General features: G+C 34.7%; 1 protein-coding gene across 1 annotated transcript in view; it reads left to right on the forward strand.

The window, feature by feature from the left end:
* unc13c (unc-13 homolog C (C. elegans)) overlaps window positions 1-16,217 on the forward strand; it is a 141,785-nt gene that overhangs the window by 52,968 nt on the left and 72,600 nt on the right. Inside the window, exons 11-16 of the mRNA XM_088640914.1 lie at window positions 777-892; window positions 2,029-2,192; window positions 6,697-6,847; window positions 6,995-7,063; window positions 10,449-10,538; window positions 13,069-13,197. Coding sequence (XP_088497040.1) covers window positions 777-892; window positions 2,029-2,192; window positions 6,697-6,847; window positions 6,995-7,063; window positions 10,449-10,538; window positions 13,069-13,197 — 719 coding nt within the window. The remainder of the gene's footprint in view (window positions 1-776; window positions 893-2,028; window positions 2,193-6,696; window positions 6,848-6,994; window positions 7,064-10,448; window positions 10,539-13,068; window positions 13,198-16,217) is intronic.

Genomic DNA, 16,217 nt, shown 5'->3' on the forward strand with positions numbered 1-16,217 from the left:
ACATCCAGGTATCTTAGGTTCAAGCCTGTGTCATGTCTCTAGCTGACTGTGGGCAGGATTTCCCTGGTCGGAGTACACTATTGAATGAGTGCTCTTGAGAGTGAGATGGGATTAGTTTACCAAGGGCTCTCTCTCTCAAATGTGAAGCAGACATAAAATATTTGAGCACAATGTTCATTTTAAGAATGTCAAGAAAATAATAATTATTGTATCTCATATAAATCTGACCCATTATTTGAAAAAAATCCAAACCATAATAGGGCTTATACTGTGATTAATGACGCACAGTATACAGTAGTAATTCTGTCAATAAAAAAAACCTTTTATGTTTTTTTTTTTGCTTGAATTGTACCTGTAATGCAAAGGTCAAAGGGCAGCAAGACTACAGATACAAATATATAAATGATGTTGTCAACCTTCTGGCTCACAACTGCGCTTTCTGGCATGATTCATTATGGCAGTTCTCTAATAGTAAATTGTCACTTGGAGAAGATACACTAAAAAGATTGCTCAAGGCTTCAATACAACATATTTTGCCCAGCAACAAGTTTTGGCAATGAATTAAGCGAGAACAACGTGCCATGAAAACTGGGCTTTAAAGCGAGCATTGTCTTCATCGTTCATTTCTCTTTCTCAAATGGTCTGTAAAAGTTTGAATAACGCTCTGGGGGAAATGCTGAAACAATGTACAATATGAATCAGGGGAAGGTTAAAATCAAGTTAAAAATGCACAATGCCCTGTTTTTGTAATTGTTTTCATTTCGGCTGTTCTCCAGAGAAGCGGACTGATAAATCTGCGGTATCTGGTGCTATTCGACTGAAGATAAGTGTGGAAATGAAAGGAGAGGAGAAAGTAGCTCCATACCATGGGCAGTATACGTGCTTGCATGAGGTATAGTTACATTTACATCTATATAGGCAATGAATATTAATTAGCTTTTGCCATTTCACAACACTGAAAGTCATCTCATCTAACTTCAGGGACAGCTATTTTGCCCTTTATAGGGTTCATCAGCGTAAAAGCTAAATTTGATCGGGCATATGTACTCTATGTGTCTAACAAGCAGCATCTTTCAGGTTTATGCTGTCTTTTATAAGGTTGTAGTTACTATGGGTTATAGGGATGAAAATTAATCAGCTCTTGCTCTTTCACTAACTTTGCCTAGTTGATTGATTTCTTAATTTGGTTGCTGATATTTTATATTCACAAAAAGCAGAATTACAAAATTCATTTGACAGCATCAACTTTGTAAAAACATGAAGGACTAATTAATATGCATTCCCATAATTCATTTGACTCCCCAAAATATGTTACTTGTAAAGCACTACTGTATCTACTGTATCTCTGTGTGTCATATCTGTCTTTCTCACCTGGACAACTACTGTAGGTCAGTGTAATCTGCTCATTTGTTTAGAAAAGCATATCCCTTTTGTAAAAAATAAAAATTTAACAGTTTTACTAAAACTGAATTCCAGCATATTTACCTTTATAGGAATGAATGTTCTCAGCAGAGCCAAATACACTTGATTTTCCAATCCTTTTGAAAATGCCTTCTGATAAGTCTTTGTCTATGAGGTTTTCTATTTATGAAATATTATTGTATTATTATAAACTGGAATCAGTCATTTTAATTGACTAATAATCTTTTTTCAAACAGTATGATTTTTTCATTTAATTATTTATAAACTTAGGTTAATAAAATCTGAGTTTTTTCGAAGTTTAGATGTCTTTAATTTATTTTCAGGCACCATTAAAATGTACCTTCTCAACCTGCCAATATATCATTTTAAAAAGTGTATTAATATAAATGTAAGTGTTTAACACCTTTATGGAAGCTTCAAAAGCTTATTTTGTAAGTAAAGCTCACCTTTTTAATGAGACTGATTGGGTATTGAGTGGCCAATGGGAACTCATTAGAACCTCCATATTTTTTACGTTGTTTCCAGACCCGCAAGAAAAAGAATGATGAAAATAAAAACCTTTTCATCTCCGGTATTATTTCTATTACGACATATTATTGCTTCCAGAACTTGTTCCACTACCTGACTGAGGTGAAGAATGGGGGAGTAGTGAAGATTCCTGAAGTAAAAGGAGACGAAGCCTGGAAGGTTTACTTTGATGATGTTGCTCAAGAGATCGTTGATGAATTTGCAATGCGCTATGGAGTGGAATCCATCTACCAGGCTATGACGTGAGTAAAATGTGTCAAAATAATAAAATGTTTTAAAAATCAGTCTTAAATATATCTAAAAATGGCACCAAGTAGGAGGGATTGGTTTGCTACTACATATACAACATTTTAGAACAACAGGATCTACACTTTATACTCTAAGCATAACGACTTCACTTCACTAATCATCCCTTCTGGATTTGCCTTTAAGGCTACGAACATGACTCATTCATTAAAGTATTTAATGGGTCGAAAATTGTATGTTGAATGGATCATTTAATAATTCTGTTTCACCTTACTTAAAGCTTATGGGAGGTACCGAAAAATCAGAATGCATGTGAAAAAGATGAAAGGTGACTTTTATATAGACATGATGACTGTGTTTTCCAAGAAATTTATGAGAGGTATGTAACAACGTGCTTCTTATCCCCGGTGGGCTTTTATTTCAGTCCATGCCAGACTTGAAATCACTCTTTGTCTTAATGGCTATATAAATCTTGATATATATTCCCTGGGCAAAGGATTACAACCCCCTCTTTCCAAAGAACTAAAACTAAAAAATGTTAACAGCAGTCTTGAAGCGACATCATTGATATTTTCTATGGTACTTAAAGTCCACGGCATATCAGTTCTCATGGAATACAAAGGTCACCAATTTGGGAGGGCAGTATTGAAAGAATAGATGAGTGCTAAGTTGAGCATTCTAAAGTACTGTCACAGTGTCATAAGATTATATGCATTTTATATTATTTAATCTCTAGGCATTCCAGGGCAGCTGGAATAGTAACATATTCTTGCCCGTAATGACTCCTAGTTATGTGTTGCATGTGTCTTGTGTGAAGACAAGCACAAGCTGTGCACATTATATAAATTGAAATCATACAGTCAAATTCAAGCAGCTCACATATGGCCTTGCAGCAGCAGAGAGGTGGTAGAAAGGATAAACAAACCATTTTCAGAGATGCATGAATACAGTGTAGCAGTCACAGCGAACATCACGAAATTAGAAGGAATATGAATGTAGTGGCATGTCATAAAAATGTTCGGAGAATGTGACTTCAAAAAAGTCACAGAAGAAATTGTCACAAAAAATTGTCACAAAAGTCACAGTAGAAATTGGGATCACAGTTTGATGTTTCCTTGAAGTGTATACAGTATTCCTGTTCAAAATGTTATGATGATTTCAAGTTGCTTAGTCTAGTAAAGGATCAGGGTGTGTGGGAGCCCAACCTTGCCCTGAGATAATGGGGACGTGGCACAGTACACTCCAGACAGGAGGCCAGGCCATCACAGTGCTGACATATTCCATTAGTTGGCTATCCTTTAATTTTTCTCCTCATCCAGTTTAATTCTGTAGCGTGTTTAGTTGATTTCAGCACATAATGCAATAAAAATGATCATTTACAGTTACAGCTGTCAGCATCCTTATCCAGAGAACAGCATGTTAGTAATTATAATGTGAAACCCTGGAAAAAAAAACAATTACAAGTGTCTGCAATTGAAACAAATTAGCGCTCATCCCATTTTGATGGGAGTTAAACCCTTGACGCAAATAATAGGATTCATAGCCATTTAATTAGGAAGTGAACCTGCCCAAGAACAAATCTACAGCTGAAAAAGAAAGGTATCTCAAAACTTTATATATTGAAAATAAAATACATTTTCTCATACGTTTCTTATCCCAAAGGATCTGAAAGCCTTTTTCAAACAGGAAGGGCCCAAGCCATCCACCACTGAACGTCAGTGATGAACAGCAGCTGTTCTGACCTCCTGCCAGGAGATTGGGTGGAGAAGTAACAAATTGCTTCACTTATTGATTTAAGGAGAACTTTACAAAGGCCAGTCTGTTCTGAATTGGAATATAACAAAATAACTCCCCTTCTTTTTCAAAAACTACCTCGGGATCTGCAAAGACCAAAAGATGGCACTTTTTACAGTATAGTAACCCTGGACGCCATAGTAGGGTTTAGCTTTTGAAATTGCTCTTCAGGGCAAGTGGTAGCTACTGGTCCACCACCACTTACAGCAGCAATTAGGTTTTCGTCAGAGGTCTCCCAGCTCAGCACTGTCCAGGCCCAGCCTTCTGTGATCTTGCACGATCAGGCTACAAGGTGGCAGCACTGCTGTCAAATCAGCTCATAACAGTATGCAGTCTATAAAAATGCTATGGTCAATGTATTATTTCTATGAAAGCATGCATTTGTCTAAGAATTATTTATTAAATTAAAACATGCGTGAACTCAATTTACTGTTAATTATGAGTAGAATCATATTTAAATGATAAGACAATTAAATATTAATCTAATGAAATATTAATATGGAATTTAACATTGGACATCAAGCAATGATCCGGGTATGTAGTGTCAAAGGAGAGAGAGAAGTGAGCTTTAATGCTGGGGCAGTGTTTAATTTGTACAAAAGAAGTATTAAATATAAAAGCCAGATACCAAGGAAAATATATATCTAGCCAAGAGGAAGCCAACAACCTTACAATTGGCAGCTATCCAGATTTGTCAAGAGGAGTCTTTAAGACGTTTTGAAACTAAAGGCAAAGTCAGGCAGAATGATCAGTTGTAGTATGTCATATGACAAAAAAGAATACAAAATCTACCTGTATGGTGCCTGCAGAGCTTCTGTTTACCTGCATTCCTCTATATTTTTAGGGTTTTAATTAGTGCATAGTTGAAAAAACTATATCCAGCATATAAATAAGAACGAATGAAAGCAGACTAAAATCTACAAACTCCCGCAGTTCTCTTTGCTGTACATTATGTATTTAAATAGGTTCTTTGTGAGTGACAAACCATTTTTATATGTCTTTAATAAAAGCATTTCCAGTCTGATGTGAGAGAAGTTTGGTGTTAACCCATATAGAAATAAAATTGTTTTTCTAAATTATATGTATTTTTCCTATGAATTTGTTATAAAGGTACTGTACAATGAGATTTGTCAGGAACAAAAAAGGCTGTTATTTTAATTTCACTTGGCTTTTCTTAGCCTTTTTACAGTTTTTTCTTAAATAAGGAAAAGGAAGAAATGTAACATCTTATTTAAGAATTCAATCCTGTGCACAGAATTAAAGCATCTCAGTGGAGTTCTTGTTCATAATTTAAAAAAAAATGTTTGTATTAATGACATAATAATCTAGTGGCCTTTTTAAAATCATACTTAAAATTGTCCGTTATTGCTGTAAATTAAAACTCTTGCTCTTTGCAGCATACCGTTAATTACAAGAGCTTTATTTAAGGTCCAAGATAATTAGCAGAGCTGTGGCTCAGGACCTGTGAAACAGAGCTGGTGTCAGTCTTGTTGCACAGGGCCCCACAGGTCCTCTGGACTGAGTTGACCATGCCCTGTGGTAGTACTTTCTTTTGTTATGATCTCATCTTAGTTAAGAATTTAATTTGGTAAGACATAGCTTGAAACCCATCTATGAGTACAGAATTTTATTTAGAAAATCAGAGCATAGCCCCCAACTCTGTCCAAAAAAAGTCTGTGATTAATTTCCACTCTGTGAATATCATCTGAACTCATTAAAGCACAGGAGACATCCAAATTAAGTGCACTGCTTAAACTGGATTAAATGACAAAATGATTTCACTATATATACAATTACATTTATTGGCACATCTTCATAGTTCTATACGTCTAGGAATCAGAAACTGATTAGAACCTTTTCCAGGCAATTTCATCACCATTAAGAGAGTAAATTAGCTGTAGCTCAAATGATAAATATTTTTGACAAATGTCTGTTGTCTGAAGATCATTTAAGTGCAGCATAAACAAATATCGCATCTACCAATGTTCTAGATATAAATCAATGTGCTGAATATCCATTATGCCATACAGAAATAAAATGAAATCATGTTTTTATAAAGTTGTCCTTTCATACAATCAGATATATTGACCTGAAGCCCAACTCTAAGCTCTCCCTGGGAGAGGGACATGTTCACTTTAATCTTGAAGGTACTTTCTTAACTACTCGCATTTCTCTATACAGCCCTGCAGGGTCAGTGCTAAATTTAGTGGTGTGCTGTGCTCATAGGCTGTGACTGTCTTCTTTCTGTGTGTGTTTTCCCTAATGAGCTATACCTGATAGGAATGATGTTCTTCTGAACCCCCAGAGCACTACAGTGTTTTTCCAAGGTCACAAAGAAACGTACTGTACATTTTGTTAATTTTTTGGAGAGGTGTACTGTAGTTCGGGTGTATTGTATGTCAGAGAAGTGAAGGAGTGGTTTAAATACATATCCAGTGCTCTTTGTCTCCGTTGCTTTAAGTGCACTATTTTGCTCTGAGGCACAGGGCTTAGTAAACCATAATTTATTATTTTAGATTATTAGAACATTTAAGAAAAGAGTGTGCACATTCTTAGATATTTCTAAATCTTGGTCTTTGACCTATGGACAAGACATAATTTCTGGTGACTATAGATCTTGTCAAACCTCAGTGCAGCAGAGATTAATTGTTTCTTATACTTCTGGTTTCTATTTAATGTGTTTGTGTTTTTCTTTTTCTATCATAGACATTTCTCTTGCCTGTCTTCCAAGTACATGTGCCCTGGAGTCCCTGCAGTGATGAGTACTCTGCTGGCTAATATCAATGCCTATTATGCTCACACAACAGCCAGCACCAACGTCTCAGCTTCAGACCGCTTTGCTGCTTCAAATTTTGGAGTAAGTTGTCAATTTCAATTGAATAATCTATTTTTTTTTATTCTATGTTGAAATAAGTTAATATTTTAATATTAAACCAACCAAACCTAAATTCATAATGGCATTTTAAATTATGCTAATATGTTTTTGTTTCTTTTGTATCCATAGAGAGAAAAATTTGTTAAACTCCTTGATCAATTACACAATTCCCTGAGGATTGATATGTCAAAATACCGGGTATGTATGTTGAAAAAGATTACACTGGTGGAATGAGTTTCACAGTCCCCAGAAAGAAAATGAAAGAGAGGACAAAGACATGAATGATATTAAAGTGCCTATGGAATAGGCAGATCACCACAGGGATGCGAACCAAGGTCTCTAGCCCTGAAATGGCAAACACCGTACTCCATCCCCAGAAGGTCTGGACCATCTGGGAAAGCAGGAAAAAAACTCCCCAAACTACACACTCTTAGGGTCATCCATAGAATAGAGAAAACCAGTTCACTTGATTTGGGCCTGAATTTCAACAGGTTATGCATTGGATGTAGAGAACCTTGGGGGATGACACAGTTGTTTAAAAAAAAGAAAGAGGAGTCGGAAAACTTATATGTACTGTAGATTGCAAATCCTGGAATCAGTGAAGTCCACCATTATAAATATCTGCTATAATTGAAAACCTCTTAGTTTTCCATTAAAGTGGAAAAGAGAATGGGAAATTGTGGAAAAAAGGAGAACAGGCATGCCATGACTTCTGAGGTTTAATAAATCTTTCTGCTTACACCAAAGTTTAATTTAATTAATTTGATTGACGCATGACAGTGTTACTAAAGTGCAAGGAAGAGTGTCTCGAATTTAAAAGAATTATTCCATATTGACTGTCCAACTAACTCCTAGGCATAAGGCAGGCGATAGTGATTTAATTTCAAGACTAGAATTGATCTTTGCCTCACATGAATTGTGTAACATTGACATATTTACCAAATCAAGTTTGAGAATATCATACTCACTTTATCTGGTGATGTAACACCCAGGCTTTCCTGTAGAAAGTGAAAATAAAGTTAGACAGTAATAGAATTCAAATCAATAGAGAATACAGGACTATGGATTTCCTTTAAATAGAATTCTAAGCAAAATATATATTTTTTTCTTCAAAGAGGGAGGCCAATTTAGTAAAAGAATCATAAGGCACATTAAAGAGCACACTTTGCTACAGTGTTGGTTCATACTTTTTAATTGTGAAGCCCTTACATTGATAACTTACAATAATAGATCCATTCTCCATGTTTTCCTGCTGGCTTATTACAAGGGGCCATTCAAACATGGTTTAGTGGGATTTTGGAGGAGGTAGCAAACAAAACAGAACATTTACAGTAGTCACTGAGTTTCACCAATAAAATCTCTTTTTTGAGAAAAGCGCCTGAGGCGTGCTGTGTCCTGTATCACATACTGTACTGGAGTGTTATATCTCCCCCTGCGACATATCAATTAAATGACCACATACTATAAATTGTTCTCTCTTCCAAGCAGACATTGACACTCTTCTTGTCATGTAAAGTTGCTATAAAGAATCTTAATATTGCCAAGTTTACATATTTAGTACCGCAGCAGGTACTATAGTATACATATCTAATAAATGTAAAATGCAAATGTTAAACTAAATATGTTTTGCTTGTCTAAAATAAACGTATTTATCACTAAGTGTACACTCATGCAGAATGGAACAATTCAAATTTAGTATTCTTTGCTAGTATCTAATAAAAATTATCTGTTGTGTCTAATAACTACATTGACCACTGACAACATTTAATTTCCTCATTCAAATGACATTAGGATGCATTTCTACAGTAACTGGATTGTAATTCATGCGATGTCTGTTTGATGTTTTCTTGGCACATGTTTAAATTTTGTTAGATTAGAAAAATAGGCAACAGCTGACAGGCATCGTGTAATGATGAGCTATTTTGTTATGGACATTTAGAAAAATTTGATGCAGATGAAATAAAAACATTTGTTGACTTTAAAAGACCTTCAGACTGTATCAGTTTTTTGTTTGAGTGATGTGGAGCCACAAAGCCAAACTAAGTTAAAGAGCTATTTAATGCTAATGTGATGATAAATCATTAAATTCAAAGGAAACACATTCTAATTTCAGTGAATTCACCTTTCTTTAAAGTGTAATTAACCAGGAAGGTGCTTTTCCCATTAGTGTTATTTTTCATTTGATTAAAATATTTATACATAACTATTGTTAAAGTGATACGCCATGATCCAGAAACATTTAAATTGTAAAGGCTGAAAAAGCTTTGTAGCTTCTATTCAGGCAGAAATAGCAGAAGATAAGCAAGAATATTACCATCTTTGTATGGCTCCCATTTGGTGCTATTTGACGTCTTCCACCTATAAAATTCTCCAGTTTGAGAATTCACATTTTGTTTCAAAATAGTCACTTTAAAAACTGTAACCTTGCAGTTAAATGGGACATCACTGGAATGGGGTGAAAATGTTTGCAAGGCACAATTGTTGTGGCTCCCTAAGAAAAGTGAGATGCTAATCACAATCTCATTTCAGTTTATCAGTGCCACTCCACTGCAACAGCTATTATATCAAAAATTACTAATTAGTGGGAACAAGAACTGTGTAATTCCCAGATACAGCGTGTCCAAATTATTATTTTTACTGTTTGGTAAAAATACACAAATTGCAATGGGCAGCGGAGAATATTGTGAGAATTTTAGAGTGCAATTGAGAGGTAATTCCTTTCTTATATAATCTACAACAGACTGCTCATGGAATTTGCTGACATTTTGAAAGTAGAACACACAAATTCTGCCTTTGGCAGAACAGAGAAACTTATTACAATTAAGAAATAGAAGAAACGATATGCCAGCCATTTATTAAATGACCATGAAAGAAGTTTACATAAGTTGTTTTGTCATATGAGCTAATCACAGCTGCATGGTGTATAACAATGTTAGGCTGAGGAAATAGTAGGCATGTTCTTCTACTGTACTGTATATGACCTGCTTCAAATGTAGCTATAAAAGTTTTCAGTTATGCATTACATTAGAAACCACATTAGCACAGAGGCACTTGAGAATAAAGTTTAGTTTGTTTACTTCTCTGTGCAGGGTGTTTAAAGTATTGTATATCCAACATTTTCAACAGAAAGATGTATTTTATGAGACTAAAGGGAGTGACACCAGGTGCTACATTGGCAAACTACTGTGGTCCAGCAAAACTAAGGGAGAATTAAATTAATAATTAATGCTGTCAATGTTATTGGGCTCTAAAGACTGAAAACTTTATTGTAATCTATTATTTCTTTATGACATGCTCTTTATAGCATCAGTATATAGCATCAGTATACAAACATATCAATGTGGGTAACTTAACAGGTTCCCATCATTCGTTTTGTAAACATATATATGAACATGCTTTAAATATTACGAATGAAGGTGAGTAGGCATAATTGTCTTATGCTGTAAGAAGTTGGAACCTCCCAATTATATAATTTCTTACATATTTAAAGTTCAGTCAGTAATGGCTTAATAACTCATAAAATCCTAAAAAATACTGAGATATAAATATATGATGCAGTTATTTTGGGTTTTGATATTTTCAGGATAATTTTCCAGCCAGCAACTCCGAGAGACTTCTTGACTTAAAATCAACAGTTGACCTGCTAACCAGTATCACCTTTTTCAGAATGAAGGTAGGATGATGTTTATCCCTTTTACCCACACAGCCGCACCATTCATTTATTTTCTGATAAGACCTTGTGCAATATGTTATTATTGATGCCTGCTGATTAGAGGTATTTGTTATACTGTACCTCATTCATTCCAACTCTTTCCTTAGGAACCATAGGAACTGATTTTCACTGAATTGCTGTGTCAATCTCTTTACACTCCTTCTTGTAAACTGCCACCTCACTACAAAGCTGTTAAAGTTAATGACAATAACTGGAAATCTGAATCGTTGGGTTGGGTGACATGAACTTTGGGTTGTTCATCTCCAGAAAGAACACTGTACAAAAATAGTTTCACAGAGCTCTCATAGTGTCACTTCTTTGACATTTACAGTTGGTTAATTGTTTTGTGTATTTTACCCAGTGGTGCTACCAAATAGCGATGTCAAAAGGTTTCTCTAAGGCAATTAATGAAATGAGATGCTCCAAAATACCTGTTTCGCTGTCTATTATAATAGTGTGTCACAATAATTAAATGGTACAAAAAAAGCATCAGTTAACAAGCGATTGTAATGAAATGCAGGTCATAAAAAATAAATGGGCGACAGCTGCCTTCTAAGAAGGCAAATCAATAACCTTGGCAATTGTTTCCATCAATTTCTGAGCAGTTCAGCATCCACACTTCTCAAAACATTATACATGACCATATAGTAAATTCTACACCTCTTTTTTAAATTGGGAAATATTACAATCTTTGTGAAGCCTGTACCAAAGATAAGAGACTACATTTAACTACAAGAATGTAGTCCAGGTTCATTAATAAGGCAATCCTGCTATTTTATAGTCTTTGTGTGCTTTCATTTACAATTGGATCCTTTAATACCAATCAATTCATGTCACAGAATTAATTCATCTTCAATTTGTTAAATAAACATTGATTTTTTTTCTACCATCAAATTCAATGCACTTTAAATTAAGCACTGCATTAAAATTATTCAGTTAACCTATGTCTATTTTAGTGCCTATTATAAAAAATGATTTTACCAGTAATAATAAAACCAGCCATTCAGATATCCTACATAGATTACATTTGTAGTATTTGGTTAAGAGTTACTCTTACTAGATATTCTAGATCTTATGTTTTTTTTAACTCATCAGTAGATACATAATTTCACATAAATTAACTAATCTCCGTTTATGCATGACACAATTGCACTACAGTATATGTAAAGATTTGCATTTGAAAGAGATATTTATTAGATCTTTGTCACCCTGTCTCTATGCCACTTCTTTCTGAGATGCAGTTTATTCATCATATACAGTACAGTATCTCCTTGCATAAAACAGCTTTGCACAGTCAAGAATTGAGTTACTGTACCAGCTATGTGAACAAGTTTACTCATTGCAGAAATTCAAGATAATGCTCACCAGTCTAACTTAGTATTAGATTAAAAGTTACACTTCTTCAGTTGTCTTTATAGCCTAACACTAAACATTATTTACACTTTCTTTTATAATTCAGTGCTGCTTCAGTAGTGCAAGCTGAACTATGTAAAAACACAGTAAGCAGTCATAAATATTCTGTACATGGCTGAATATTAAGTTGAAAATATTTTTTATTCTAACCACACTGTTAAGGTACCGTATATTTAAAAGGTGTCTGAGTCCTTTATTTTGTCAGATGTTTTGAAGGACTTCCTCTCCTGAATACTAAATTCTATAATCCAAACTCCCAAAAGTACACATATGTTCAAAGGTTATGAATTATGTAACAGTGTACCTGTAAATTACATATATTTCCTTCTCCACGTGTTCCTGCAATTCATGAAATGTGATGCATGAGTTCTAGTCCCTTTACACTGTGGCACTGATGATTTAAATAAAATCAGGACTGAGGAATTAGATGTTAAGAGCAAGAACGCAACAGAACAGATATTTTTCCAGTGGAACTAATCTTTTGCAAATTTTGGGGAAAAAAAAAGTTTTGGCTGCAAGCTTCCAATGAACGAAGGGATAACATATAATAGGAAAGGTTTACCATCCCCCTATCTTCTGAACATTCCAGTAAAGGCAGAGTCAAAACCGTGTCCAGTTATCACATTTTTATCCATCACATCTTGCTTACTTTCCACATCCCATATATATTGTTACAAATGGGGGTTATGAAAATTGTGACCCCCGTTTGTAATATATAAGACCATAGACAAGGTTACAAATGATAGGAGGCCATTTGCTAATTCACAGCTAATTAATCATTGGATCTCATCCTGGCGTTTCTTGACAAAAACCAAGGTACTTTCTTCAGCAACATGACTGGGTAACTTGTTCCTGACTCTCACAACTCAAGGAGCCATGCTGACATTTGCCTTTATACTGTATTAAAAACTGAAGGGTTCAGCTTTGGGATAGCTTCCGCATCATTTCTCTAGTCTAAAGTTCTTTATGACTTGAAAGTTGGCGTGTGTTTTTTTAATCTGTGGCATGGAGAATTATGCACCCATTGAATGATGACCAATATTTCATTCAGTCCTCTGTTGTTTTATTTGACTTGCAGGTTCAGGAGTTGCAGAGCCCACCACGAGCAAGCATGGTTGTGAAAGACTGTGTGAGAGCCTGTCTGGACTCCACATACAAGTACATCTTTGACAACTGCCACGACCTCTACAACCAACTTCTGGATCAGGTACAGACATGCCCTGCAGAGATCAGTCATACAGTATATCAAAATACTGTAGTTTACTGTCATTAAAACAATCTAACTTACAGTATTTATGATGATTTTCTGGTGGTGCTTGGTCAATGTTACCCGTACATCATGATTCCTTACGACTACAACTACTCAGTTCATTCAGTTTCTCATTTAAATGGTGAGAAAGATTAGATTAATTTCTATAAAATTCTGGTGATTGAAAAAAAAAACACTCTGCAATGCTCCATATAGAGAATTCTTAGAGAATGCAGGAATATGTAATGAAATAGAAACACTCTAGTCATGTAGCAGTACTATTGTCAAAATATTGATAGTAAAGAGTCCAATTTCACGCCTGGCATATTTCTACTTTAATTAGTGTCTTTTAAGCTATTTAACCACACAGGCACAAACACTGAGGCATATCTTTGCCATTTTATCCTGCTACGGGTGTTGTTCAGAGGTTGTCTGGCTACATTGTGACACTAATACTTAAACAATCACTAACAGATTTGAAAACTATCTGTTATTAGGCTTTTGAGCCTGTTTGTAGAAATTTAATGTTGTATCTTCTGGAGTATGATTCTTACATTAAGTGGACCCATTAACTATACACAAACAGTTGGAATCATTTTCTGTACAATCACTTTGCAGTCAGTGCAAAAATATTTTCATATTGATTGATAGAATTTAATTTCCACATAGGAAGTGCAATAATATGAGTATATTTTTGGGTATACCGTTAAATGAATTCACTCAAAACAGATTGAATGTTTTGTGTGTGAGAAGATTGTATAATAATGTATAAAAATTGTACAGTTATAGTAGATGTTTGTTTCTCCTATGGAAAGAAGTGGTTTGTTGGTTTTGCTCTGAAATGTATACTGTTGAGAAGTCTCAGTTTAGGGAGCTGGGCTGCACATATTCATTAAAACAGATGGCTTTAGCCATCAGCTGCTGCATTTAACCGAATAGAATATGTAATGAGATGTACAGCTACTAAAAATGCAGACAAAGCCATAGAAAATAATCTGCTTATTAACAGAGTTAACATGTTCTTTTATATAAACATAATTTTAACAAGTAATTATTTGTCACAAAAGCAAAACTGGTTATAGGAATAGTTATGCAGATTTATTTCTTTCATTAAAGAGCTATAGAACAGATAAATTTAAAGTCTACTTAATGTACAAATAAATACTAATTTAGTTGGTGAGGTTTTCATCAAAAGCAATTTATATATTTATATTTGCACCCATTTATACAACAGGGTATTTTACTGGAGCAGTTTGGTGTAGTGCTACCAAACTCCTGAAAATTACTATCCATATGGTCTCCTCTTACTAGTATGGTCGTTAGGCTTGAAAAAATTGATTACAACAGAACAGGACTCTGAAGTTACCCTCTGTCTCAAAACAATCAACATTAAATCTTTGCTAAATTGATGATTTTCCTTGAAGTTTATTAACAATTAAATTATACTTGTTTTAGTTAGTTTTACACGTTTATAACTAAACATGTCTTTCTTTTATCTTCTGTCCTTGATTCCTCCTATTGATCACACTGACCTGCAGTATTTGATCAGAACATTGAGTGCAAATCTATAATGTTAAAGATTACTCTTCTATTAGCAGATGATAAAATATAACTTTTAAACACAGCAGCCAAATAAAAATAATTTAAAGGTGTTGTTAAGCTTATGTATTTTGGAAAACTGATACTATCACTATCACAGCACATACTTTTCTAACAACAAAGGTTTAAAAGGCAGAGATCTCAGTTACAGTCCAGTCTGAACTTTAAGTCTGATCTCCAGTCAGAACTTTCAGACTCCAGTCTGAAACTCTGAAACTCTTTTAGTTTCAGACTTTATCCCAAATCCTCTGCTGGGTGCAGTTGAAGCCTTCTTAGCTTCCGGAGGTGCTTTATTGGTATCATATTTATATCAGAAAGCTTTATGCATGTACAAAACTCCCCATTCACAATCACTTTGATATATGTACAGTGTCATTGCACTTTAGCTAGATTTAGCTGGCATCCTACCCATGACTGCCTTTATCAAACAGCTGTTGTTTAAAACTCACAAAATCCTCATACTGCTGAGCTGTTTCCACATTTGCCATAATTACAATGAAAATGCAGTAAGCATTCACAAAATAGCTACTGTAATGGTGCTGAATTATTTGGATTCATTATCAGAAGCTGTATTTTGTATTGTTTATACTCACAAAAACCACAGGCCAGAGCCAAGATTTGGAAATATTTTCAGAAATCTCGTTGTGGCGCACTCTGGCTGAACTGAAAGTCCTGCTTTTCTTTTTATTATCTCACGTGCTTCCGGGGAAAAAAATGATCGATGAGAGTTCCAAACCACAGTGGCCAACACTGATGAGTAAAGTTCTTCTGTTTCACACTTCACTTCCAGCAGAGTATGATATGTGGAGTAGAAAACCAGACATTGGACAGACACGCCATGATTTATTTTCACCTGTCTCAGCTGTCTGAAAGATTGTGTTATTATTGTAAATTCTGAATTGTACTTGAATTGGTGAAAGCATTATTCCAATGTGTTTAATTCTTCTCAGGTGCAATACTGTATGTGCCGGCAGCACTATTGCAGAGTGTTTGGTCGCACTATTGAGTAGTAATTCACACGTGTAGTAGACAAGAGTAATTAATTCAGCTTTGTTCACCCGCCACACATGACAACACTTAATAACATATTAAATTGTATTATTCCATAGTCTGCAATGGTGAAAAATAAAATTCCCATGGTAGATGTGTCAATAATTACAATGGTGAGATTTGCTTGTTTAAATGCCTTTCATTTTTACTGAAGCTATTATGCCACCTTCCTAGCTGAAATACATCTCATGAAATATGACGGAATAGATTTGCATGTTTAAACAAGAGGATGCCCAAAGAGGGTGAGAAAATCTCCTCAATGATGAAAAGCACCAGGTCCAAAGTATTAAATAGATTCCTGTGAAATGGATTCAAATGAGGAAAAGATT

This window comes from Lepisosteus platostomus, chromosome 7 (assembly GCF_059453375.1).
Source record: "Lepisosteus platostomus isolate fLepPlt1 chromosome 7, fLepPlt1.hap1, whole genome shotgun sequence".
Taxonomy (NCBI): Eukaryota; Metazoa; Chordata; class Actinopteri; order Semionotiformes; family Lepisosteidae; genus Lepisosteus; species Lepisosteus platostomus.